The sequence below is a fragment of the Pangasianodon hypophthalmus genome, chromosome 28 (assembly GCF_027358585.1).
Source record: "Pangasianodon hypophthalmus isolate fPanHyp1 chromosome 28, fPanHyp1.pri, whole genome shotgun sequence".
Lineage (NCBI taxonomy): Eukaryota > Metazoa > Chordata > Actinopteri > Siluriformes > Pangasiidae > Pangasianodon > Pangasianodon hypophthalmus.
The window spans coordinates 5221517-5249440 of NC_069737.1; the positions used below are offsets into that span (position 1 = coordinate 5221517).

A 27924-nucleotide genomic window follows, 5' to 3' on the forward strand; every position below is an offset into this window, starting at 1 on the left:
TTTGCTTTTGTTCATTATGCTTCATCTCGCTTTCTCTTTCTCAATCTTCTTCTGATGCAAGGTGAGCTTAGCAACACTAAGCAGATTACAGGATGCTGAGACACTGTGGCAGGATAGAGCGAGCAGCAGAGGGGAGAGAGAGAGAGAGAGAGAGAGAGAGAGAGAGAAAATCAGTTGTACAAGTCCAGTATTTCATTCCGCTCATAAAAAATGAGATACAGCCCAGGCCATGCCGTGGAGGGCTCAGTGCTTATCCTCTAATCTTATATTCTCCTGTTACTCTCTCTCTCTTTCTTTCTCTCCCTCTCTCTCTCTCTCTCTCTCTCTTTCTTTTTCTATCTCACACTTGATCTTCAACTGATTTATGTGATCATAACTGTTTTAAGCTGTCATTGTGATAACGATGGCCCAGATTATGACAATATCAAGAGCTTTTCGTCAGAGCGTCACATCTCACCATCATCACACACAAACGCACACACATACACTGTGTTTTATGATGACAGGTGAGGAATGCTCGGAGGAGGCCGAGCGAGGCATGGCGGAGCAGCGATACAGCTTTTCATGTATATTTTAGGACTAAGGGAGAGGGGTTCGCATGGCGTTTTCACGCTCTTGCATCAGACCGTCCCACCCTGCCCTGTTTATGTTTAGGTACCGAGTGAGAGAGAATATCTCGGGTGTCCCGGGGGTGGGGGTGTATTTATAGGAAGCGTTAAGCGGGGTCTGTGAATTTCTGCACGCCCATGTGACTGTTCGTATATTCTTCTTTATTTTCTCTCTTACACTTAGCAGTATATTTCATCAGATTACAGCCAGATTATAACGTGATGTAAGGATAGAGCAGGTATAATCGTGCGCAGGTACATGTCAGACTCGAGGACGATGAGAGACATGCATCCATCTTGTAAAATCCCAAGCTCACTTCTGAAATAGTGTGAAAAATAGCTGTGCTGTTCTCGCATGATGTCAAGAAGAGACAGAGGGTGTTGTATAACGCATCATCTGAGGAATTTCAGACACGATGCTAGCTTTAGCTGCAGGCTAACAGCGTATCACGTTGCAGCAGCATTATTTCCAGCTCCACAAGGTTTTAAAGTGAGATATAGATACAGGGTTAGCACTTAACATGGCTTTCCAAATAGGTCAGGATATGATTAATGTTCATGGCATCTCTCTCACACACATACTAAAGGCCCTAGAGTGTGATTTGACAGTTTGAGTGTGAGGGATATCAGACACAGGTTAGTGCGCTTCCTTCAGGGGAGCAGGAAATGAAACATGGCTGTTCATTTAGACCGGGATGAGTTAGTGTGCACACATCTGCTCAGACACAGAGAGAGAGAGAGGGAAAGAGAAAGAGAACTCCTGCAGGATATAAGATATCTCTTCTCTTTCTTGTCCCTGAAAATGTACTTACTTACTGTACCTGAAGTTGTGTTTACATTCAAATATACTGAAAGATGTTAGAAAGAGAATGCTCTAAGACTGAACCTTAATGTCTGTTTGTGTACTGATTTTTATTTTTTTCTCATTTTTCTTGTCAAAGACATGTAAATCGAAACCCGTCTGATGGCAAACCAGCTGATTTTTACTTGATAGCTGGAGTGACGAAGCATGCGGTGAAACATGACAAATTATTGGTTATTATAATGTTCCTCTCGATCTGAGAGTGCACGGCAATGCAGTAAAAAATAGGAAGACATTTAAAGAGCAGAGAAAATGCATTGCATTTTGATGTGAGATAACAAAAATTCTGTTTTATTTTATTTTATTTTATACATTGCTATGTTGTGTAAACTCAGTAAAGTCGCCTTTGTTTGTTTGATCAATGCCACTACAATGATGCGAATTTCAGCTGTCATGTTACTTTGTTTCATTTTGTTCATTTTGTTCATTTTCAGTAACTGCTTTATCCTGAACAGGGGCCCCTGTGTTGTTTTATTTTAGTTTAGTTTAGTTATACACTGGTATGTCGTGTAAACTCGTTTAAGGTTCCCTTTGTTTATATGATCAATGCCAGTACAATAACACTAATTTCAGCTACCGTGACTTCAGTTTTTAATATGGCGTTGATGTGTTGTTCCTTCTCATAATCTTCCCAAAATACAATAATCCAACGATCTACTGCTAATATAATAACATTTTGCATTACAAGCCACTTCAGTGTTTATTTGTTTTAAAAAAACAGGACTTAAAGATGCATTCTTCATCCCCTCATAGACACCACAGCTCATTTTCCTGAATTAAACACAGGAGGCAGTGGAGTGGGTTGTTTCAAAACCGGTGTGTGTTCCCATTGAGGTCGGTGTGCGTTATTGGTGTGTGTGTGTGTGTGTGTGTGTATATATATATATATATACATATACATATATATATATATATATATATATATATATATATATATATATATAGGAACACACACACATATGTGTGTGTATATACATATGTGTGGTGAGTGTGTGTGTGTATATGTATATATATATACACACACATGTGTGTGTGTGTTCCAAAGCTGGTGTGTGTTCCTGTGGAGGCGTGCAGCGAGCAGATGGCATCGCCTAGAGGGACCTTCCCATACTCTCAGACGGACACTGATGATCTAAAACCACTATAAAACGTATCGTTCTGCGTGACTTCTGTTCTCAGCGACAGGATATTACTTTCATCGGCCCGGCAGGCGAGGTTACGGAGGGTTCAAAACAAGATCTGATTAGCCAAAAATAAAGACGAGTCTGCTAATATGTTAAAGGATATTGTGTCAGTCACAAAGTACCCAAGAGAAATGAAATGAAAGAGAGATGAAGAATAGGCACGATGCAAGGACCAGGCTCATGCAGCTTTGCTAGCAAGGCTTTGCTAGTCAACTAGCTGCTGATTACTGTCTCTGTGCTTCTATTGCTGATCAGAACAGACACACACACACACACACACACACACACACACACACACACACACACACACACACATGGAGGCTAAAGACAGATCTCAGGCTGACGAGGTCCACTGATTTGCATCCACACCCAAAATTTACATAATGTAATTTGCATAAATCATAAAAAGTCTTCTGTATGAGCAGTAAGAGATTTGCTCTCTATGCTTTTTTTGTCTTTAAACTTTATTAAATATTAAGTGTTTTCCAAGACTACAGAGTTGGTTCTGTTTCCTATTTTCTCTTGAAACAAACAAGACTTCTTCTGGGTTTTTTTGAGGGTGGAAAAGCATATTATTAAAAAGTTAAATGTCCCATGTCACAAAATGCCTCATTGCTTACAAAAAGCCTTTTTCTTTGCTTTCCCTCTCTAATTTTTATGTTCTCTCTTTTTGTTTGCTTTTTTTTCCCGTAAGTTCCCTGGCAGCATTTGTGCACCAGTGATTGCCATGCTGTAATTTAGGATTAGATGGCTCAAATTTAAACACATTTGCACTTCCTGCATTCATTCCAGTTTGTCAAAATGGCCATCTGTAACCAGGTACTCTTTTTGTTATTGGTAAAAATGCCACAAAGTCGCTGTAGATGTGAACTTGAACTGCTGAATTTTAGGATGGCCGCGTCACATGACATCTCGAGTGTTTTGCCAGGACGTGTCACATCGGCGGTGTTGCAGTTACTACTGCCGAACGGCCAAACCCAGATGATTTCAATGAAAATTCCAGACCGTGTCGACAAATCCGTCCCAGCTGCACCACTGACTGTTGTGGGATTGATGTTCTCAACATGTTCCTTTATTTGGGACACCCAAGTATTTTCGAATACTATATATCACTACCAGATTTGTCTAAACGTCTGCACTCGCAAATCTTACAGACGGACTCATATTTGTGAGGATGATACGGCTCAGATTAGAGTCTCAGTGGCTTATCAAACACCAGTAAACACTAATAATGCCAACTGTTGGGTGGAATGTCAAGACATTTCTAGAATATTCTTCTATATTTACAGTGGCACATTTTAAACTTCTGGAACAGTCATCCATTTTTAATACGACTGCACAATAGAGCACACACACATTACACATAATACACAGTATTACCATTATCTGATTTTTTGGAAGGTTCCAGATTACTATTATATCAGTTATATGAGATTAAAGCGGTTATCACATTTCAGTAAATCTGACACGCACTTGGATTTTAGCCCAGTAATCAGGTTATTCATCCTGTGTATACCGATAATTTGATCTCCCTCATTTTTCTGCATCTACATAACAGTCATGTGAAACCACCAACCTGCGAAATGGCCACAAATGGCCCCATGATAAAAATCCCACAGCAGAAAGTGTAAATTCTACACCATGTTGTTGTTATTTGGATGGTGTGTGTGTATGTGTGTGTGTGTTATAGAGGTCAATAGCTCATGAATTTAGAATGAACTATGAGTCGCGATTGACTCATGTACAGCAGGAGTATTCCCATTATCGTATTATACAATGTGTGTGTAAATGTGGCACTTTTCACTGTCACATCGAGTGAGATTCAAAGAAACTGTCATGTTAAATTAGAGTCGATGCCAACACTCTCTCTCTCTCTGTCTCTCTATTTCTCTGTCTCTCTGTCTCTCTCTTTCTTTCTCTCTCTCTCTCTCGCCCAAAGCAACCATCTGTACTGGCACTATGACACCAGCGCTACTGTGGCGTTAAGAAATCGTGCCATCCTCCCCTTCACACACACACACACAGGAAGGCATACACACTCTCACACACATCTTGTCTGCCCTAAGTCTCAATGGGCTCCATTTCCCAGAATCCCCCAGGGCTCCGTTTCCCAGACTCCCTGCAGAGTCTACTGAGTGTCACTTTCAGTCCGCTTCACTTTGAATGATCTTGCACACATGCCATTTTAAAGACTCCTCTCAGAATTCCAGTCATATATTAATTACACTGCACATTTTACATTTTTGATTAAATGTAAAATAGCCTAAGTGGACTGTGACACCGCAGTTTTCTTGGCATGTTTGCTTAAAACATGACGTCACACACCGTTATTACGAGTTCGACAAAGACGTGAAGGTTATATCTAATACATCATGCCCGCAATATAAGAACTGCATGCTGATTTCATTCGGCAGGAAGTGAGTCCAGGCTTGTCACCTTCTGCTGGGTGGATTTATAGAGTACAGTGCAGAGAAAATACACTCCATTTCTTCATTACTATCTGAACATATAAACATAGTTATGCATGTTTAATGTTTGAATTGACCATGGATTAAATGAGAGAGTGTCCAGGTTCTCAGAAAGAGGACAAGAGCTAGGTGATAAAACAAACGAATTATCTTTATCTTTTAATCGGAGATAAGCCGCAGTTAAAGTCAGTGGAAAGATTCACTGAACTGAGAGCTGAGAAGTTTATTGTGCGAAGTGTAAGAGTGTGTGTGTGTGTGTGTTTGTGTGGTGAGTGCTCTGTATGCAGATGGCAGGGCTGAAGGCTCTGTTAGGTAGGCCAGGAGATTGCCTGAGTCCAGCACGTCCTCAGCAGTTGGGTTGTACGCCTCAGTGGGAGCGTCTCCTGTTCTAGATTTATCTGGAGATTGTGCCTGGCATAAATATGGGACATGGTGCTTACAATTTTGGCAAAAGTGCTAAATGCTAGTTCCCAGAATGAACCCAGAGGACTTTCCTTTTTTTTTTTTTTTTTAATCCCCACATTGGAAGTGTATGAGGTTCTTATGAGCATTTCTTTCTTTATTATGCAGCTAAATTGTTGGCTTGGTTGTTATCTCCGGGAGCTAGCTGGTGCACCGATGCTCACAGCCCAGCTGCCATCTCCATTCTAACTTCAGTTCTTCTCATGCCTACTAACATCTCGCACATCAGGAGTGAAATATTTCCCAGTTGGAGCTGTGTGACTTGGATCCAAGCTTCATCTCGAGCACTGTGTTTAAAGCTAACCGCTTCATGTTTGCATTGCGTTCCTCATTGTAACGAATGTATACGTGCCATTGGCTTCCATTGTTTTTGTTTTTGTTTCCCCCTACAATATTGCTTTATTTACTTATTTAAAGAAATATCTCTGGAATTAACAGATTTTGGCATTTAATGTCTTGGCAAAAGCCTTTAATGAGAGAAATCTCTTCTCTTCTCCTCCTCCTCCTCTCTCTCTCTCTCTCTCTCTCTCTCGGACGTGGAACATTGGTTGACCCACTTTTCCCAGCGGGGGAACATTCCAGAACTGCTGCCAGTGTGAGAACTCCTTTCCCATGGGCACTCGCTGCGTGGAAATATATTTAGCGAGAAGTTTTATTTAACAAGAATAAAAAAAAAAAGGGGGTGAGGAACCGCGCTGGGTGAACTCTTCCCCAGAAGGCATGTGGAGGTTTTATGAACACTTGGCCTTCTTTTTTGATTTGTAGGAGATTTGTATTTGAGGTCAGATCCAGATGTGTTAGAACACTGTGTTTAATTTCTTATGATCAGTTCTTCTATGTTTCACCTGCACTCACTGATCCTGTGATGTGGATCTCTCTCTCTTTTTCTCTCTCTCTCGCTCTCTCTCTCACACACACAGACACACACACACGCTTGGTGCAGTAGTTCTCCCCAGTGACTGATTCTTTAAAGAGAATCTTCCAGAGAGAAAGAAAAGTGTAAATTCGCTTAATGCTCTCTCGACCATTTTCACTGTGTTCTTTGTGCCAAAGATTTTGGGAAACTGTTAATTACACTACAGACTCTCAGGTTATTATAGAAACCCCAATTACTAACACATGCATTAGCGATATTCGAGTGTTAATTGCAGCCATGCATTCAAAGCTCTGAAGCCTCAGCTTGGGCAAGAAGCCTCAGCTTGGGCAGAAGGGAGAAAACATGCAGGGAAAAAAAAGATACTTGTTTCCTGGAGCTTCAAGGCTAATTTAGTTAACAAATAAGAGACACGCCATCATGAAATCATGTTTCAAAAAATGTGATCAGGTATTACAATAATATGCAAATGCATCATATTCCATGGACATAAAAAGTGCCAATAATTCTAGACTAGCTCACTGTGCATTAGCTGATTTTAGAGGGTTTTTTCATGATAGACTGATGTATTAGTTGTTTCACCCTGTCTCTGTCACTGACAACATATAATTTTCCCTCCATACACAAAGTGTGCCAATAGATTTCTCTCTGAGTGTGTGTGTGTGTGTGTGTGTGTGTGTGTTTGCATGTGCAGCCACTTGATATTTCCCACATGCTCTGTGCCACTGGCTGCCAGAGCAAACCAGGCACGAAGAGAAGCTGCGACACGATTGGACACCGTTCCGCAGACCCCTCATCTTTGGTCATATGATCTTTGACACTTCCATCTAAGCACGTTGCTCATTTGTCTTGGAAGGAGGGAACAGGTTTTCTCTGAAAAATCATTTCAGCAGAAAGAGCGAGAGAAAGAGAGAGAGTGTGCACAGAGTTGGCTTTGAAGCGTATGTTTTTGACAGATCGTCAATAGATACCAAACGCAACAGCAAATTGCATGATATTGATTTATTTTCAGGCATACTTTTCTGTCCATTTCCCTCCTGCTCCTTTCCTTCTTGTTTATAAGCAATTCTGTTTAAAATGAAAGAGACTGGCCTCTGGAGGAACAGATTTTACCCACCAAGCCAAAGATGGAATAATTCAAAATGGCGAGTGTCAGTGCAAAAAACAAAACTGCAGACTCTATTTCATGTTTCTGTGTGCCTGTCAGTCCTAGTGAAGGAGGCGTGGCTTCTGTTCCTGTCAGTCCCAATGAAGGAGGCGTGGCTTCTGTGTCGGTCAGGCTAAGAGAAGGAGACGTGGCCTCTGTGCCTGTCAGTCTCAGTGGAGGAGGCGTGGCTTCTGTGTCGGTCAGGCTAAGAGAAGGAGATGTGGCCTCTGTGCCTGTCAGTCTCAGTGGAGGAGGCGTGGCTTCTGTGTCGGTCAGGCTAAGAGAAGGAGACGTGGCCTCTGTGGCTTCGTCAGTCTAAGAGAAGGAGGCGTGGCTTCTGTGTCAGTCAGTCTAAGTGAAAGAGGCGTGGCTTCTGGGTGGGTTAGTCGAAGTGAAGGAGGTGCGGCTTCTGTGCCTTTCAGTCTACTTGAAGAAGGCGTGGCTAGAAGGAGTGATGGAGATGTGGCTTCTGTGCCTGTCAGTAAGGAGGTGTGGTTTCATAAGATGAGCATTGAGGGACATCTGTTTAAGGTTTCGTGGTGATTACTGTATTATGTAGACATTTCATATCCCTTTTAGCAAGAAAGTAAATTTTATTGTGTGTGTGTGTGTGTGTGTGTTTATGCTAGCCTGCCAGTACACTGTTAGAACAGCATGATACTGATTTGGCATTGAAACAGCAGTGAGAGATTATCAGGGAAACCGACAGTCCTACTGGAAACGTATCAACCCTGTCCTCAATGAGAGAGAGAGAGAGAGATAGAGAGAGAGATAGATAGATAGATAAAGAGTGCTTTTTTGTTTGCCCTCACAATCCATGTATGCAGTTAGTGTAATTATAATGAGTGTGTAGTCTCCATCTCTGTCTAGCTCCACTTGTCCCTCAGCACTATTTGTTTATTGTGTTGATTTGGAATTGGTTCTGTCACAGCTTATGCTACACGTCCAGCATTTTTACGAGGAGATCCCACATGACCCTTGTGCTATTCACCACTGCAGATGTTTGCAAACAGCTCTCAGAGAGTTCACAATGTGTGACATGATGTTGATTTCTCAGTGTAGCAGAAACTGTATAAGTTTGGTTAGCGGTCAATGCTAAGTGTAATTGCAGTGTAATTGTAGTCGTATGGAGCCTTTTCTTAGTAATTTACCAACACATCTGTGAGAAATGTTGCTATTCTCAACATTTCTGTATTGTTTCCATGGTTAATGCACCTTTACTTTGTGTGTATGAGCGATTTCATGTGTAAGTGCTAAACTATATTATTATCCACACTCATTAGCTAGCTTAGGATCAACATACACCTCAGCTGTGAGTGTTTGTACATCATAAAAAAGGCAGCTATCTTTATGATGCCTTCTGAATGAGATGCACTTTGTCTCGTGTGTGTGTGTGTGTGTGTGTGTGTGTGTGTGTGTCTGTCAATGTGTGTTTGTGTAATGTATAATTTACTAGCTAAAAGTCAGACGGAGTTGTTGACAACATTTGGTGAAAGAGACCATGATCTTTGACCAAGCGCTGAGAGTATACACACACACACACACACACACACACGCACTGTCACATTCCCTGTTATTTCTATCTTATCTTTATATTCCCTGCTTATATGATTCTTCATTAGTTCATAATTGTGAAACTATTATAGATAATAGACTAGTATGAACAAAGTGTGCAGGGCCGCAAAACCCGGATTTGCGACATGGTCCGAGCCTCAGTACATTTTCAACATGTTAGAAAAACTCTGGCAGCAGATTTGAAATGAAGAGCGAGTGCAGAAATGTCAGCCTCAGAGCTCTGGCAGCGTGGATGGACACGGTTAACAGATACCATTTACACTGCATTATTAGGCCGTGTGGTTTGAGGATGTCTTTCTGCATGCCGTCACAGCGGTACGGACTCCGGCACACACACACACACACACGCACCACACGTATGCTAAGTCATTGTCTTTAACTAGGACATATAGGTGTGTTTTTTTAGCTTCACACTTTCCAGAGTGAACAACTAGCCCACTGAAAATCCTATTAGGTTAGCTTATGCTAACTAGCTGTATAGCATTAGCAGTAACAATTATGAACATTTATAAATATGAAAACCAAATCTTCTTGAATTGTCTGGTTTGCTAGTTAGCTAGCATGTTTTATGAATTACTTTAAATTGCTATGTTAGCTTGGTAGTGCTAGCTTTGAACATTGATGAATGTTTTTTTCTCAGCAATTCTGTCAGGTTAGCTCATATTAGCTAGCTGGCTAACAGAAATGTCTGAAAATACATAACGTATAATAATTAATGACATCCCAAAACCAAAGTAACAGTGAGGACTTCAGTAGTGTCGACCGTGAACTCTGGTATATTCCTCCTACTGGAATTTCAGGACTTTTATCCCCATAATGTAGTTCACTTAAGAATTTTGGGTGTGAACAGGATGCTGTCCCCATAGGGATATGAACACACACACTCACACACTTTCACTCTGGTGCTCTTTCTGAGTCACTTTAATGTCGACCATCAGGAATTCTTTAAGACCAAACTCTCACTACACAAGTATGCAGGAAGAAAAAAAACACACACACACACATGCACACAGGCTACATTCAAGGAAGCACTAAAATCTTCCTGGAGGAGCAGAAATATTTAGCCGAGCGCCAGCACAGTGTCTCGTCCCAAAATAAGCCGACCTCCCTGATGCGCTCCAGCCAAGTTGAAATGAAACACCTCCTTAGCTAACGACAGATCGGAGGGAGTTTATTCCGTTCTCTCCTTCCCCTCACATCATATCGTATCATTCGCTCTCATTCTGAGGCCAGAGGCCAGAGCGCGTGAAGACTGATTTAGAAAAATTATAGCACACAGAGGAGGTGTATGAGGTTTAGCTCTTTACATTTCTTCTCAGAGTTAGCTATGTTAGCAAGCTAGTTTGTATGTTAGCTAAATTATTTACCAGCAGGAAAAACTCCTCATGACTGAACCACAGACAGACGACAAAACAAACCTTTCTTTTGTTTAATGTTCCTCGTAACAAATGTACTGACAACCGTACAACCTGTCGTAGAACCACAACAAATTGTTTTGAACTGTTGAAACGTAAATTTGCATAATGTCCGCCTCCTCCTTGTTTTGATTGGTCGCTTTTGTTTCCACAGCACCACAATCATAAAGCTTATACAAGACTCACAATGTACAGATGTATGAGGTGTGTGTGTGTGTTTGTGTGAGACAGAGAGAGAGAGAAGCACCTTCCACTCGAGAGTAGACTGCTGTGCTATTGATTAGCCAGTTAGCATCAGAGCTCAGTTTAGTCAGACATTTTTACTGTGTCTCTTTCAAAAAAGCCCACCAGCTATGCAGAACCACACACACACACACACACACACACACACATATATATATTCAGGCTTTGATAGCACACACTCCAGCTGCTTTAAGTCGATAGTGCAATCTTTCATTAGCTGTCAAACACAGAGAGAGAGAGAGAGTGGTGTGTGTGTGTGTGTGTGTGTGTTAAGGTCTCTTGCCTTCACTCTACACCTATCTACTGCTCTACTCTCCTCACAAACACACACAAACACACACACACACATTCCAGCAATATTCCATGCTGAAGACAATCTGTGTGTGTGTGTGTGTGTGTCTCTCTCTCTCTCTGTCTATTTCTTGTCGCCATGCTGTCTGCTGTGGTGTCGTTTACTAGCACAACCACAGCGTGTAGAACAAAAGATTAAACGTAAGACAATATTCTTAGATTCCCCTCTCTCTCTCTCTTTCGCTCTCTCCTTCGCTCTCTCTCTCTCACACACACACACACACACATACATGCATGTATATTACTCTTTGTAGGATCACATGTACGCTCGCTTCAACAGCACAGGACACCAGTGTGTTACAGGCTGTGTGTGTGTGTGTGTGTGTGTGTGTGTGTGAAGTAATTAATCCACTTTTTAGTGTAATTATCCAGGGGAGCGTTTGCCCTTTTCCAGGTCGCTTCTCTTTGTCGTGTTCATTCCAGCAGGATTGTGTCGTTAAACGCGCACACACACACACACACACACACACACACACGTACACTTTGTGCACTTTATGAGGCCAAACTGAGTCAGGACAAAAATTCCATGACTGTGTGTGTGTGTGTGTGTGTGTGTGAGTGAGAGAGAGAGAGAGAGAGAATTGTCATGCATGGCTATCAGAAGCGCGTGCTGAAAATAGTTAAGTGCCAAGTGGACACACTCACACGTGTCATGTGTTATACAAGGTTTCTTAAACCCCCCCCCCCCCCCTTTCTCTCTCTCTCTCTCTCTCTCTCTCTCTCTCTCTGTCACACTCTCACACACACACAAACAAATGTTTATCAGCTATGATATTGCAACCACATCAGTCCATCAGTCGGCCGCTAATGGCTAATCACACATCTTAGAGTGTTGGACATGGAAATGCTAAACTGGTGGGCTAGTTAACGACTGGTGGACTGGTTGTGAATGATATAGCAGCGCATGCTAACTGTACCAGCTACACACACTCACCAGAGGCACCACCTTTTACCCACTGTATATTCTTCTACTGACTACTTAAACCCGAATTAAATAACGCACAAATGAGTGTGAAAACTGATTTACATGTTACGTGCCAGGCTTCGTATTAGCTTCGTTAACAGTCTTTCTCCAGAGACACCAATGATCTCTGCTACTTCCTTCCAAACTTTTTTTTTTTTTTGTAAAGTCGCTATACAGATTTAATGACAGGATAAGATGTTTTTTTTCCGATTTGGAAAGTCTAACAGTAAGAGAAGGTAGGAACTGAAGTTGTGAGGGGGGAACTGAAGAAACCTCAGACCACACGCAGAATATGATTGGTCCGAGGAATCATTCCAACCAATCGTTCGGATTTGTTGCTTTATGATGTCATACCTAATTTGCATAAAGTTGAAAACTTGCATGTCGCTTTGTCACTTGTCGCTGAACTTGTGGCTCCGTGTTTCACACATACATCGAAAATAAAAACTCTTTCTCTCTTTATTTTTTTCTTTGAGTCATTCTCATCACTACCTTGTGGCTGTAAAGGAAAGCATACATGAAGCTCACGCACAAGCACACACAGATTTATACCTTAACACCCCCACCTACATATGAGAGTTGTCCGTGTTTCACACTCACACACATGAATTCTCTCTCTCTCTCTCTCTCTCTCTCTCTCTCTCTCTCTCAGTGGAGGTGGATTATTTGATTGCTTTAGCTCCACTGCTAATGGTTCACATAGGACAGTGTAGAAATTGACTTTTTTCCCTCCCCCGGCCATCTGGACAAGTACGATTGTTTGATCTCACACACACACACACACAAACACACACTCACTCTCACACATACATATACGGATTCGCATTCCACTGCAGTGCTTATTTAGGTCACATTCCCCTTAACCAGTAATCCACTAATGCAGGGTTCATCCTGCCTACAGAAATGTGTGTGTGTGTGTGTGTGTAGTAAGCTGGTTTATACTTATCTTTTTTGTGTGTTGTGTCATCATACAACACTTATTACTGTGTGATTTATACAATGATTTGTGGGGGAAAGGTCCAACATCGCCATATCACCTGTCTGTCTGTCTCTCTGTCTGTCCCTCTATAGGTCTGTCTCTCTGTTTCTCTGTAGGTCTATATCCCTGTTTGTCTCTCTGTAGGTCTGTCTCTCTGTTTCTCTGTAGGTCTATATCCCTGTTTGTCTCTCTGTAGGTCTGTCTCTCTGTCTCTCTGTAGGTCTATATCCCTGTTTGTCTCTCTGTAGGTCTGTCTCTCTGTTTCTCTGTAGGTCTGTATCCCTGTTTGTCTCTCTGTAGGTCTGTCTCTCTGTTTCTCTGTAGGTCTATATCCCTGTTTGTCTCTCTGTAGGTCTGTCTCTCTGTAGGTCTGTCTCTCTGTCTGTCTATCTGTAGGTCTCTCTCTCCATCTGTCTCTCTGTAGGTCTGTCTCTCTGTTTCTCTGTAGGTCTGTCTCTCTGTCTGTCTCTCTATAGGTCTGTCTCTCTGTCTGTCTCTCTGTAGGTCTGTCTCTCTGTTTCTCTGTAGGTCTGCCTCTCTGTAGGTCTGTCTCTTTGTAAGTCTGTCTCTCTGTCTGTCTCTCTGTAGGTCTGTCTCTCTGTCTGTCTCTCTGTAGGTCTGTCTCTCTGTCTGTCTCTCTGTAAGTCTGTCTCATCTGTCTGTCTCTGTAGGTCTGTCTCTCTCTCTGTAGGTCTGCCTCTGTCTTTCTATGTTTCTTCATCAAGCTTATGGAGCTTCATTTCATATGGAGAGAACAGACTGACTTGTACTATTACTAAAACCACACAAACACACACACACATACACATTCTTTCTCACGGTGCCAGTCAAGCAGTTATGCAGGTCCACTTGAAGACGCTTGTGCTCGTGCCAGGATCATTATAACACCATGGCTGTCACGCAAGGACCACCATTGCCATGTGAGTGTGTGTGTGTGTGAGTGTGTGAGAGAGAGAGTCTGCTAATAAATCACCCAAGTTTCACTCTAGATCTGGAGATCTTTTAGAGCACTCTAGATCTGAGATCAGTTTCTTTTAGAGCTGATCTGAGATCAGTTTCTTTTAGAGCACTCTAGATCTGAGATCAGTTTCTTTTAGAGCACTCTAGATCTGAGATCAGTTTCTTTTAGAGTTGATCTGAGATCAGTTTCTTTTAGAGCTGATCTGAGATCAGTTTCTTTTAGAGCTGATTTTTTTTTTATTACTAGATGTGAAAGCAGTGGTTTTGAGAAGTAAACTTGGTATTTTTATACTTGAATGCAGTGTAGCTGTGTCACTTTGCCATTATCTTTCAGCGTAAGGAACTAATCAGCCTCTGCAGCTCACTCTTGAGGAACATAGAGTTAAATTAAAGCAGGCTCTTGCTGTCTAGCTTTTAGCCCATCACCAGTTTAGACAGATTGTTGAATGAGATTTTCTTTTTTATCTGTTACATTGCTGTAAGTGCAAGAATCATTGTGTGGGCTTTTTACCACAGGCCTGTCTGGACTGCATCGATTGGGATAGGCAGAGAAAAAGCAAGCTGTAAAGGGCATTTAATCGGGCATGTTGCAGAGCGAGAGAGAGAGACAGACAGACAGAGAGGGAGCAAAGTAGAGCAAGAATAAAAAAAAGGAGAACGGGGGCTCAAATGAGAGCAAGTGTGAACGACAAAACGTTTATGAAAGTGCTTTGCTGCTTAGCGCTGATGTGGCATTTTAATGCCCTTTTGTCAAAGTGAGAGATGCAGTGAACTGAATAACTGAATATGTCCTGTTCCTTATTTTATTAGAGCACAGACAAAAAAAAAAAATCAACCTCAATCATTTCGAATAAGCTGAACATGTCGGTTTGATAGTGGCTTGTTTCCTGTGGCCTTTGTAAGATAATGTTGTCTTTTTAACACGTCGCAGCTCTTCTCTTCAGTCCCGGCCCACAGCAAACATTAATGTGACATTTTAAATTCAGCAGCGTCTGTTGATTTTTTTTTTTATTTTTTTTTTTGGTGGCATTTTTTTGAGGTTTGGATTTTGGGGCGTAGCAGCTATGTATGTATTTAAATACGGGTTGAAATATATGTTTCTGCTATCTCTATGTTCCTATTTGCCTTTGTTAGCCATTTTTTAGAGTACAAGTAAGAGTACTACAGAAGCAAATTTGCACTGCATATTCCCTGTAAATTAAATATGCAAGTAAATAGCAGGTGCTTGTTTTGTCTTTGCAACTTTGTTAGCTCACTGTTAGCATTCTGTTCATACAAGACAAATATACTGAAACCCTGAGCAAACACTTATATGTATATGTATGTATATTAGCCTGCACTGCTAACTCACAGCTATAAACCTGCTAGCTGTAAGCAGAGTGAAAGTGGAGCTAGAAAGTCGGTCCCCGTGGCTTGAAGCTGACTGACACCCCAATCACGCCGAGCTAACCAGACACACACTGACCTCCTGATAACCAGCACACCGCTGACATTTCCATAGCACGAGTGGAATTGGCCAGGAGCTCTTCAGAGAGAGAGAGAGAGAGAAGGAGAGAGAGAAAGGCAGGCGGAGATTAAGAAGAGGGTGTGAGAGCTGGTGATAGCGAAGGATGCAAAAGGAGGGGATTGGAAAGAAAGTGGACGTGACAAGAAGGATAATCATGTGTGTGTGTGTGTGTGTGTGTGTTGGTGCGTAAGATGGGCAGTAGAGTGAATTGAGAGTAAACACAAATATCGATAAGTGAATGAACAAGACAAATTGGAAAAAGAGCAAAGAACGAGAGATAGAGAGAGTGAAAGAAAGACAGTGGGAGAATATTGGAGGCAGTCAGGCCTGAAATCAGGTCAGATTGTTCATGAGTAAACTTTGGAGTGTGTGTATTCTGCTAATAAAATGCTGTGAGAGTCAGCCAAAACATAGACAGAGGCCACGCCCCTTTGTCATGACTGACAGTAAGACAGGCCACGCCTCTTTCACTGGCACTACAAGCACAGAGACTACGCTTCTTTCGCTGAGACTGACAGGCAGAGAAGCTGCTGGGACTTACAGACACAGAGGCCACACCTCCCTCACTGGCACTGACAGCCACGCCTCCGTGGGATTCATTTCTGGAACTTTCTGTTATAAAATCCTCTATCATATATCGTGTGGGACATTCACATTTGTATGACTGTTGCGAGTCTTTCTGTCTCTGACAATCTGCTTCTGTCACTTTCTCCTTCCGCTTGTCGATGATGCCGCGACAGTAATGACAGGCGAGGATATCGGCTCCATTAGCTCGTGCCACGGCTTTTGTTAGCGCCATTGAGTGATTTGACAGAAGTTTGGAACAGAAATAAGAGTCTAGCATCTCACATAAGTGCCTCATGCAGTGCTCGAGTCAATAGCTGTGTTCTGACTCAGATTTGAGACTGCTCCATGCTTCACTGCGAAGCTCGTGTAGCTTCGCTGTGTGTACACGTGATGTGACAGAATCATATCGTTTCACATTTTGAACAGAGCCTCAGGTTGAGTTAGCATCACAGCCACTAATTCAGCGGGTGGGTTTGGGCTTGAGAGCCTTCCCTCATTTGTTTACAGAGCCAGAGCGGGATTTGCATAGTGACAATTGTCCTAGCGCACGTTTTCGGAGGCTAATTTCCTCTGCCGCATGGCAGGCGTTCAGAAAGAAAGAACAGATCTCGCAACAATGGCTTTTTTTCCCTGAGCCGAGACAAAAGGGGACGATGAAAGGCAATACATCATAACGCAGCACGGCAGTGTAATTCCAAACAAGACAGAGTTCATTAATTCCGCAGCGCGCTAGCTACACTCGCCAGGCTGTCAGGAAGGAAGCAGTCGCTGCCAAGACAAACAAAAAAAAAATACATGAGTAATCTTAAGAGCACAGAAGGCTAAATGTAGATGCCATTGATCTGCTTGCACTCTTTCTCATCTCTTGTTTTCCTCACAAAATGGCTGCCATTTAAGAAGAGCAAGAGGCACGCTTGCTAAAAAAATAGGATGTCATTGTATCATTGTTGTGTTTCCTCCTGAATGTTTTTCTCAGTTCACATTTTGTGCCTGATCTCATTCAGCATTCAGGTAATGCGCCGCGGCGGCCATTTTGGCTCAGCGTGTGCAGTGTTATGCTGAGCCGAGTGTGATTAGCCTGAGCTCAGCGCTGTGGCAGAGCCATAATGAAACGCTCCATTAGGGAGAAAGGAAAGGTAATTATGCAGTGTCAGATTGAGGAGACGCAGTCGTAGCTCTTTCTCACACACATACACTGCTTATGAGTGTGTCCTACACGCCGGCTGGCTAAGCCTGAATAGCACAGTGTGTCCTCATGTTATTCAAATGCCATTTTAGTCAGTTACTGTAACCAGCGATGTGGTGGAGGGTAAACATGTGAAAAACATTCATGGATCTTTCTTGAATTTGAAATAATGTTACGCAACTTTGAAACAGTGTTTATAGGGTTTGCACAAAAATGCTAGTTGCTACATCACTCATATCTCCAAACACTATGGAAAGAAGCTGTCTTCTGTTAAGTTAGCTAGCTAGTTCAGAATCAGATACTGTATTAATGTTAGCTAACTTTAGACATAGCTAAGAGCTACCATGCAGCTAGCAAAGACAGAAATCACATTGTTTAAAGAAATAGTTCTAGACTAACATCCACTATTCTAGCACGTGTTACAATGTTCTTGTAAATAACACATCTTTATGTCAAGGTGGAAGTTTGTAGATGTACCAAACATCACCAGAACTGAATAAAATGAATGCTAAAACAGTTGCAGATGATGATAACAGCTATGAAAGCCAAACAGCTATTAATTTTCAAAAATTTTAAGTCAACGTTTTAAAGTTGTAGAGCAAAATCAATATATTATATGCTAAATGAGAAAAATCACAACTGTACCACCAGTTCCATAGTAATGTAAGTAAAATACTGTAAATAATGTTAAAGTAGGGGTAGATATCACTAGCCCTTTAGCTAGAAAATATGGATTTATCTGTCATGCATATGTTATATTTCCTGTCAATATAACTTTTTTAACAACATACTAGTATTGATAATGGATGGTCAGACATGGAAATTACTAATGATATTATGTTATATCTCGTATTCATGCAGTGTTTGCATATGAAATATCCAAAAATGGCACTACAGATCATTAAAAATGATTTAGTTTAATGTATATAGGCATCCATCTTTTCACAGTCAAAATTTTAGGACAGGGTTTACTTCCATTTTTTATTTTCTTATAATTTTTTTAACCACTACATTCCAGATTGTAGTGAAAGACATTGCTGTACTTTAGTTTGTTTAATCGCTACACTTGTGTGTCAGTGTGTGTGTGTGCGTATTCATAGGTAAATGTAGACAAATCTCACTCATTTGCCTGAGAAATGCTCCACACACACACACACACACACACACACACACACACGGGCTGCAGTAGAGAAGAAAGTTAATCTCCCTACTCGCTGCCCTATAAATAAAAGACACATTACCTAAACGCAGTGATAAATCAGTAACCAATGCTCTCTCTCTCTCTCTCTCTCTCTCTCTCCTGGAAGAATAATTTTCATCCAGCCCAGAGTCTCGCTCTAGCATTTATTATTGAACTAGCAGATGAGCTATTTCCTCTCTCTGCTGTTTATACTGCCTGAATAAGATCAGTCAGAGAGCGAAAGCAGAAACGGCAAAGTGAATGTGCTCATCTCATCTTCAGAGACAAAATCTGAGTCAGCATCTCCCGCAATGTGATAACAGGCAATAAGGCTCAACAGTGCAGGTGTATGATAGTCTGTGTGTGTGTGTGTGTGTGTCTGTGAGAGATGCCTGTACACTATTTAATGTGTGTGTGTGCTGGTTTTTGGCAGGATCTGAGCAGTTCAGAGCGTGACTTGGCGCTATCGGAGCACAGGGCTCATGGGAGATTTGATTTGATCCACAGACAGATGTCTTTTTGTCGGATTCTCTGTGTGTTTCGATTCCACTCGTGTTTCAGAGTCATTTATCAAGATGCACTGACTCTAATGAGATGATGAAAACTGGGTTATGTGCAGTTCAGGATGGTCTCAGAATGCCAATTTACAGCTGTATAAACACCCACCACTGCCCTGTTTCCCAGACTAGAAGATCCTTTTTCCTCTTCAGCAGGTCTTTTAAAGTCAAAATCAGACACGATGTTAGTTTTTCAGCTTTTTATTTGTCTTAGCATTTCTTAATTTAGTCTTCTTCTCATAAGAACAGCACAAACACTACACTGTTTAAATGTAGCAATGTTGTATAGCAAGGTAGCCAGCTATTATCAAGTAGTTATAGCTATGCACTATCACTGTACTCTTTTATTTCTCTCCTAAGTCAACAAAATTGCTCAAGACAAAGTCTCATTCACATGGCAGTTGCACCAAGCCTAGCTAACATATGCTTAAACATTTAAAAATATAAATTCAACCAAATTGGCCCAAGAACACTAAGTCCAACTTCTGTAAACACATAGTGAAAGTGGAAACGATATAAACGTATAAGGAATATTAACATTTCTCTCAGATGTGTTGGTGAATTATTAAGAAATGACTCCTTATGACTACAGTTCCACTGTGATTACACTTAGCATTGAGTGCTAACTGCACAGCCACAGCTTTTGCCATATTGAGCAGATTTGGACCTCCAGAGTTATAAATAACCCTAGACTGGGTTGTTCTTTGCCAATCTTCTCATAGAAATGGTAAAAACACGACCCTGTTTAAACACAGCAATGTCATGGAATAGATGAAGATAGCGAAATAGCTATCTAGGCTGAAGCTAGCACACTGTTATCACACTGTTAGCCCTCTGTACCTAATTAAGTGCATTAAATACACTACTAATTAATGTTGTGTTACACCAAGAGGCTATAACACATAACCTAGCTAGCTTGCTAACACCATAACATGGTTGAGGTCCTTAAAATTCCAAGCCTCCACCCTAATTATTCTCACTAAGCAAAGAATACAGGCATATCTGTCTCATACATCTGGACTTTTTTTTTCTTTCTTTTCTTGAGATGACATTTAGCTGTGAGGGTCTCACACCCAATTAGCATGTGGCTAACCGGTGGCATTTTAATCAGTGCTGTGTGTAGAGCCTTTAGCTTTTTTGCTAAAGCTGACACTTTCTCTGAAATTAAAATCCACGAAGTAGAACAAGGTCTGACATGCTCTTCTAGATTGTGTGTGTGTGTGTGTGTGTGTGTTTAAACATGTGTCTGAACATTGTGTATGTGTCTAGGTATATGTGTAAAAGTGGGGATGTCTGTAACTGTGAATGAATGTCTGAATACAGGTTTGAACATGTGACTGTGTGTGTGTGTGTGTGTGTGTGTGTTGTGATTGTCGATAGTTAATGTGTGTGTATAGTTAACACTAGTCAATTGCAAATTCGATCATGTGACACTGGGTGACATTAGCTCAGTTAGCTACCTAATTAGCTACCCAGTGCTAGTTAAGTAATTAGCTTAGCTTACATTAACATTACCTCTGTAGCAACAGCGTTGGGAAATTCAGTTACTGGCCACATTTGGTAGCACAGCAGCTACTTTTAGATAAACTGTTACACCAAAGAACAGAGTGAAAATGTTTATGGCGGCCATTTTGAGTCATACACTGTGCACTTGTTCTTTTGGAAGATGTTCTAGCTGCTCGATGACATGAAGTAGCACACAGTGAGCTTTCATTTCAGTTGATTTGAGACATAAATGCACTACAATATCCAGGTCCTAGAGAGTGAGATGCAGTGTTCTATAGTGCGTTATATATTTGAGAGACAATTTAAGACACTTCAGCAGCTTATTGTTATTTTTTTTCACCACCAGGGTATGTTAGCGAATGTCAGCACAGATTTTTTATACAGCTGTGCAAAAGAAGTGACACTGAGACAACATCTACTTTAATAATTAACCAGTCCACCATTTTAGATTTATTTATTTTGTTCAGAAAGTTGAGACCACGTCCCTTTTTTTTTTCTTGTTTTTTGTGAATTCACGTAATCAAACTCAGCGTGAGGCAAATTGAAATGTTACAGAAAGCAGCTTTTCTGTTTTTTAACCTTTCTTGTTCAAGTGAACCGTCTTTTCCTGCAATAAAGCTCTTTATTCATGTTCCCCGTGACTGCTGCTTTAATAGTTAAGAGTTAAAAGTCAGAACTCTTTCCCTCACTTTCTCTCTGTCTCTCTCCTTCTGAAGTCAGATTATTCATCCTCCCACGGGCTGCTGCGGGGTGGGGGGAGATGTCAAAATGCCAGGAATGCACTCTAATGTGTGTGTGTGTGCGTGCGTGTGTGTGTGTGTTTTCATTCGTCACAAGTCATACTCCCACCTCCATTGTCATTTAGCGCCATGCCTGAGACTGCTGTCACCTACAAACGAGCACACACACACACACACACGCACACAGAGTGCAGGGCTCAGTTTACGTATTTGAATTTGAAGCTGGTGTATTCTGAGCTGGATGGAATGAATGGAATCAGAGGGAGAGGCAGGTTGCTAAATATAGCTGAAATCCACATACGTAAAACATATTTACAATGTACAGAGGCTTTGTACGCTATTATTATTATTATTATTATTAATTACGTATTTGAATATCCCTCCCTCCCTCATCCTCGTCTTCCGACTCCTCAGTGATCTTTTGGCTAGCTGTCATGCATTGAGCAGAGTTTTGCCGCTAGCGTGCTGTTAGCACCATGGAAACCAATTTTGGCCAGTAACCTTGGCTACAGTTGATGGACTCTGAGGCGAATGTTTGACCTCTGAGTCGAGAGAAGTGAGGAAGAACTGTCTCTCTACCCGTTAGCATCAACAATGAGAGAATGATTAGCATAAGAATCAGAAATGAGTTTTACATAAGTTTGGTTTACTTAAGAGGAATTTCACTTTAGAAACAAATAAATAACTAGTGCAAGTGTTGGGGATCAGCACACTTGACAGTCTCGTGAAATTCCCATAATGCACTGCATCCATTTAAGCATAATCGTACGTATTGTCTTAGCTGGAAAATCTCCTTAACACCATATTTATGATTAATAGTCATCTTTTTAAGGTATACAAAGGTTTGAAATGTTCAGCAACGGTTTTAGCACAGCTAACTTTAGCTGTGTTTGAGTTGCTAAGTTGTGATGTTCTGCGTTGTAGACAGTGTATGATACCACACAGATTCATTCAAAGCTGAATTTTCTCTTACAATTGATTCCTTGCTTCGGAAATGGGAAGAGAACACCACCAGAGTGCCGATGTTGCTTTTACAAAGACCCGGAAATGTCTTCTTGGCTTCTTGGCAAAGTCCTGAGAAGGACAGAAAGCTTTATGGCGACAGTTCCTAAGCAATGATTGGTTGGCCAAGAAAAAAGGCGGGGCCTAAAATTGGTCAAATAATGTTACGTAGAGTTAAAGCATAAAGATACAAATGATTTAACATCATTTGAAGAAGTTGTTATGTGTGTGTGTGTGTGTGTGTGGTTTTGGTAGTAAGCTGACTTAGTGAGAGGCTTTATGTAATACTCATCACACTAGAGACCAGAGCTTAGCCAGGCTTCACTACATCTCACACACACACACACACACACACACACAGAGCTAAAGCCATGTATGAGAATGACAGACACAGAAGATGGATGATGAAGCACTAATGCATATGTCATGTAAATCAGAGCGCTTGTCTCAAACACACACACACACACACACACACACCAGAGACCCTGTATGTAGGAAAGGGTATGTTATGCTTTAATGTTTTTTTGGTTTTTTTTAGGTCCGTTCACTTGACCTTGACCTTTGACCCCTACAACAGTGACCACTGTTACCCTGTTTTGTGTCACTATTTTACAAATTTATCTAACTATCTCCCTCTCTCTTAATCACTTTGTACCTCCCTCTATCTGTCTGAATCACTCTGTTTCACTCTTCCAGTGTCCCTTTCTTCTTATCACTGTTTCTATCTTAGCTCGCTCTCTCTCTCTGTCTCTCTCTCTCTCTCTCTCTGTAAGGGAAATAGTGTAATGTGATTCCTTATGCAGTAAAGGGCCCATTCTTGCATCTGTGCATGAACAGCAGATAAGAATCAGACCAGACACATCTCCTCTCTCTCTCTCTAATTAAGTGTGTGTGTGTGTGTGTGTGTGTGTGTGTGTTGTGCAAGATGTCTTTGTGAATAACAGTAAGGAACAATGAGAGTCCAAGACACGAAACCCGGCGAGCTGTTTTAATTTAGACAGAGAGAGTGTGTGTTTGTGTGTGTGTGTGTGTGTGTGTGTGTGTGTGTGTGTGTGTGTGTGTGTGTGTGGGGTATCACAGATGGGAGCAGAAAGAGCAACACTGACTGTCGCGTGTGACATCACACAACAGCGCACAACCGTGTGCCAATGCTCACTTCCGTACACACACACACACACACACACACACACACACACACAGGTTGTTCTGTTGCTATAATGGGTCGTGGCAGGATGGGGCTTGCTTTCCAGGCTCCGCCCATCCTTGCTTCCCTCTCCCTGCCTTGTTTCTTCTCTCTCTCTCCTCCTCAACTACTCTCTCCTGTCCCTGTGTTACGCAGTGTACAGATGGCCTTGTTTATCTGAATCAGCATGTGAGGTAGAGGGCAAGAGAAAGAGGGAAAAGAGAAAGAGGGCGAGAGAGAGAATACAGTGATGGAGAAAGACAGAAAATTCTAAGAGGCAGAAAAAAAAGATAGAGACTGTGGGTGAAGAAATTCCTTAATATGTTCCGTAATTAATCTATACCTCTGCTGATTCATCTATACATTTCCTAATAAATACACTTGTCTCCTAACTAACCCATACATCTACTGATTCATTTAGTCAATTCTTAATTACTCTCCCAATTTATCTATACATCTCCTGATTAATCTATACATCTCATTATTAATCTATATGCCTCCTGATTAAACTATACAGTTCCTGATTAATCTATATGCCTCCCGATTAATCTATACATCTCCTTACATCTCATTATTAATCTATATGCCTCCTGATTAATCTATACATCTCCTGATTAATCTATACATCTCCTGATTAATCTATACATCTCATTATTAATCTATATGCTTCCTGATTAAACTATACAGTTCCTGATTAATCTATATGCCTCCCGATTAATCTATACATCTCCTTACATCTCATTATTAATCTATATGCCTCCTGATTAAACTATACAGTTCCTGATTAATCTGTATGCCCCCCAATTAATCTATACATCTCCTGATTAATCTATACATCTCCTGATTAATCTGTACATCTCATTATTAATCTATATGCCTCCTGATTAAACTATACAGTTCCTGATTAATCTGTATGCCTCCCGATTAATCTATACATCTCCTGATTAATCTATACATCTCCTGATTAATCTACATGTGCCCTGATTAATTTATATGCCTCTCGATTAATCTATACATCTCCTGATTAATCTATATGTATCCTGATTAATCTACATGTGCCCTGATTAATTTATATCTCTCCCAATTAACATATACATCTCCCGATTAATCTATATATCACCTGAATAATCGATATGTCTCATAATTAATCTGTATATCTCATGGTTAATCTTTATGTCTCTTGATTAATCTACATCTGCCCTAATTGATTTATATGCCTCCCAGTTAATCTATACATTGCCTGATTAATCTACATGTGCCCCGATTAAGTTATACGTCTCCTGATTAGTCTGTGCATTGGGTCCGGCACTGAGCATGCACAGTTGCATGCAGCCCCAGTGGCTGGAGTCGGCTCCCTGGCCGGGAATCGAACCCAGCCACAGCGGTGAGAGCACTGTGGCCTAACCACTAGTCCTCCAGGGACCCTTTGATTAATAAATATGTATCCCGATTAATTTTTACATCTCCTGTTAAATTTACTCTTAATGAAAAAATTATCTCCTAATGAATCTATGCATCTTTTGATTAATCTATATGTGCCCTGATTAATTTATATGGCTCCTGAAGAATGTGTACATCTCCTAAATAATCTATACATTTGTTATGTTCCCTGATTAATCTATGCATATCTGTATATCTCCTGAATAATATATGCCCTATATATATATGATATGCCTATCTATACATCTCCTGATTAATCAATATATCTTCAGATTATTACATGTCCTTTGTAATTATTTTGTCTCCTGATTAATCCATGCACCAACTAATTCATTTCAATCTGTGTGTCTCATGATTAATTCAATCAATCAGCATGTCCTCTGCCTATCTGATATGTCTCCCGATTATTAGATTCATCTCCGGATTAATCTGCCACTTACGGATTAATTATTCTTCTGATTTGCATGCTGTACATTTGATCTATATGTCTCCTAATCCGATTAATCTATATATCCACAGTTACTATATGTATCTCCTGAGTATAATCTCTGTCCACTAATAGATTTCTGTGTCTCATAATTCATCCATAAATGACGTAATTAATCTTCCCTTCGATTCCTCGAGGTTCATGTCAAAAGCCAAATGCTGACGAGAATTGCTGCTGAATTATTACTGAGCGGCAATAAAGTCAACAAAGGTGTCAAATCTAATATCTGTGTTATAATTGCTCTATTAGAATTTTAAAGCTGTGCTAAGCACATTTTAAAAATTTACACACAGCAATTTATGGCACCACTAATAAGGAGCATAAAGCAATGAAACTAGGTCTCAGTCGGGTCTCAGAGAGTGTGTCTGGCTCATCTGTGTCTCCTGCTCAACAAGGGCAGAAATGTCTAGGGTCGTCCATTATAGCCAAGCCCCGCCCACTTGTGGATGTAACCATTTTGGAGCATTTAACAATTCCCAGGGTGCCAACGCTGTCTCCTGAAGCTGCAGGATTGTCTTTTCTTATTGCTAACCCATGATTCTGTCCGTCTGTCTGTCTGCAGGTTGTGAGAGGTGAATAGGAGACTCGCAGCGTTTGTGCCATCGAGGCTGCTGAAGCACACGTGCCAACCATCACGATGCCAACCCTGCTGCTGCTGCTGCTCGCCTCCTTACTGCTTCTCACACATGCTGAGAGTGAGTCCCTCCATCCATCTATTTACCCATCTGTCCATCACAGTGCCCACACACACACACACACACACACACACACACACCCACACACACACACAACAGAGTTCATGAGTTCTGCTCCATTCAGTTCAGTTCAGTCTGTTTGCAGATAACGTGAGGGTGTGGGCGTGTCCATGGAAGACCATATATGGAAGTCAGCTAACATAAAGTAGCTTGACTGAACAGCATTACAAAACTATTTTTGAGACCCATTTGATGGATGGTTCATATATGATCTCAACACACACAAGTCTCACTTACAGACAGAACATCTGGCTTTCTGGTGTCGTCTTGTCAGTCTAATCATCCTTCTGTCTCGTCCTTCTGAAAGACGGCTAGCCGACATCTGTTAGCGCGTATTTACAGAGTAGAGAACTTAGCGCTCTCCTTCAGTGAAGATACTTTGAGCAGAAGTTAACGTGATGACTTCAGAATGTTAGCTGTCATGTGATTAGAGGAGGGGAAAAAGTATGCTGAGCGTTAATCCTGAATGTTAACACTTAGGGAATGCTGATGTTGGACAGGAAATGACATCACAGACCTGGTGTTGAACATCTCAGCAGTGTAAATTATAAACTTCAGTGTTCAGGCATCACCGCGCTGCTGAGCTCTCGCCGAGAAACACGTCCCAGCTGTCTTCATTACTTCACATACAAAACTTTTAAAACTTTTATTATCCATCTGTCTCTCTCTCTCTCTCTCTCTCTCTCTGTCGCTCTCGCTCTATAACTCTCTCATTGCGTCATCGTTTTGTTTTCTGAAAGAGACCTCACTGGCAGGAGTGAAAATGATGAGCAGATCTTTGAACTTTAAGGCTGTGAAATGTCTGTCACCTTTTCTCTCACCCTCTCTTTCTTTCTCTTTTTTTAGATATCTTGTTATTGCTTTTGTTCTTGTTGTGTCTTTGTCTTTCACTCATTCTCCCTCTTCTCTCTCTTTCTAGTTATCTCATTGTCCATCTCATCCTTTTGCTCAGCCTCTCTCTCTCTCTCTCTCTCTCCCCATCTCTCTCTATCACTCCCCTCTTCTCTCACCTTCTGCCTCTGCCTCTGTCTCTCTCTCTCTCACCAGCTGTTCATCTCTAAAAAGATTGTTGGCAGCTGTTAGAGGTTAATTATTTTGAGACCAAAACAAAGTAACTGTGTGTGTGTGTGTGTGTGTTTTGGCTACAAGGACCTACACTCATGGTCACCAGATCCCAGCCAGACATGCTGTCATAGTTTCAACCTTCAGCAGTTGCCAGTTGAAGGCTTCTGTATAGCGAGCATGTGTCCGTGTCCCCCTTCTCCATCAAATGCTGGACACGGCAAACAGAAATGAGGGATGAAGGAATGAGGGAAAGAGAAGGAGGGAGCGTGTCGAAATTGGTAGGCTGGAGCGGATCAAGAAAGATTCTCGCACCTCCACCTACACGTTTTAGCAAAACACCTGCTGCTCTAGATGTACAACACACGCCAAGTGAAATACAATATGGCACCCACAATTGAGACACACACACAAACACACGAACACACACACACACACACATCTAAAAACTTTGTAGAATATTCTCTTACCATGTCTTCATGGTAGCTAGTTGTTTTTTTTTTTTGTCCCTCCCACCTTGTCTCTTGTGGGTGTGGCCTGCTCAGTTAAATTGTAGTATCTAAAACATATAGAGTCTCTAAAGAAGTCAGGTTTGTTTAGAAATGTTACTGTGTTTTATCAGTTAAATATTAAATATTCATGAGTTTATAAATATAGCTA

At 41.2% G+C, this 27924-nt stretch overlaps 1 protein-coding gene across 22 annotated transcripts in view; it reads left to right on the top strand.

Moving 5' to 3' along the window:
- Positions 1–27924, top strand: part of LOC113545745 (receptor-type tyrosine-protein phosphatase delta) — a 370010-nt gene that overhangs the window by 225545 nt on the left and 116541 nt on the right. For all 22 annotated transcript variants that reach the window (XM_026945226.3, XM_053230763.1, XM_053230771.1 and 19 more), the window contains one exon: positions 26010–26142. In XM_026945226.3, the coding sequence (XP_026801027.1) occupies positions 26085–26142 (58 nt within the window). In that variant the 5' untranslated portion in view covers positions 26010–26084. The remainder of the gene's footprint in view (positions 1–26009; positions 26143–27924) is intronic.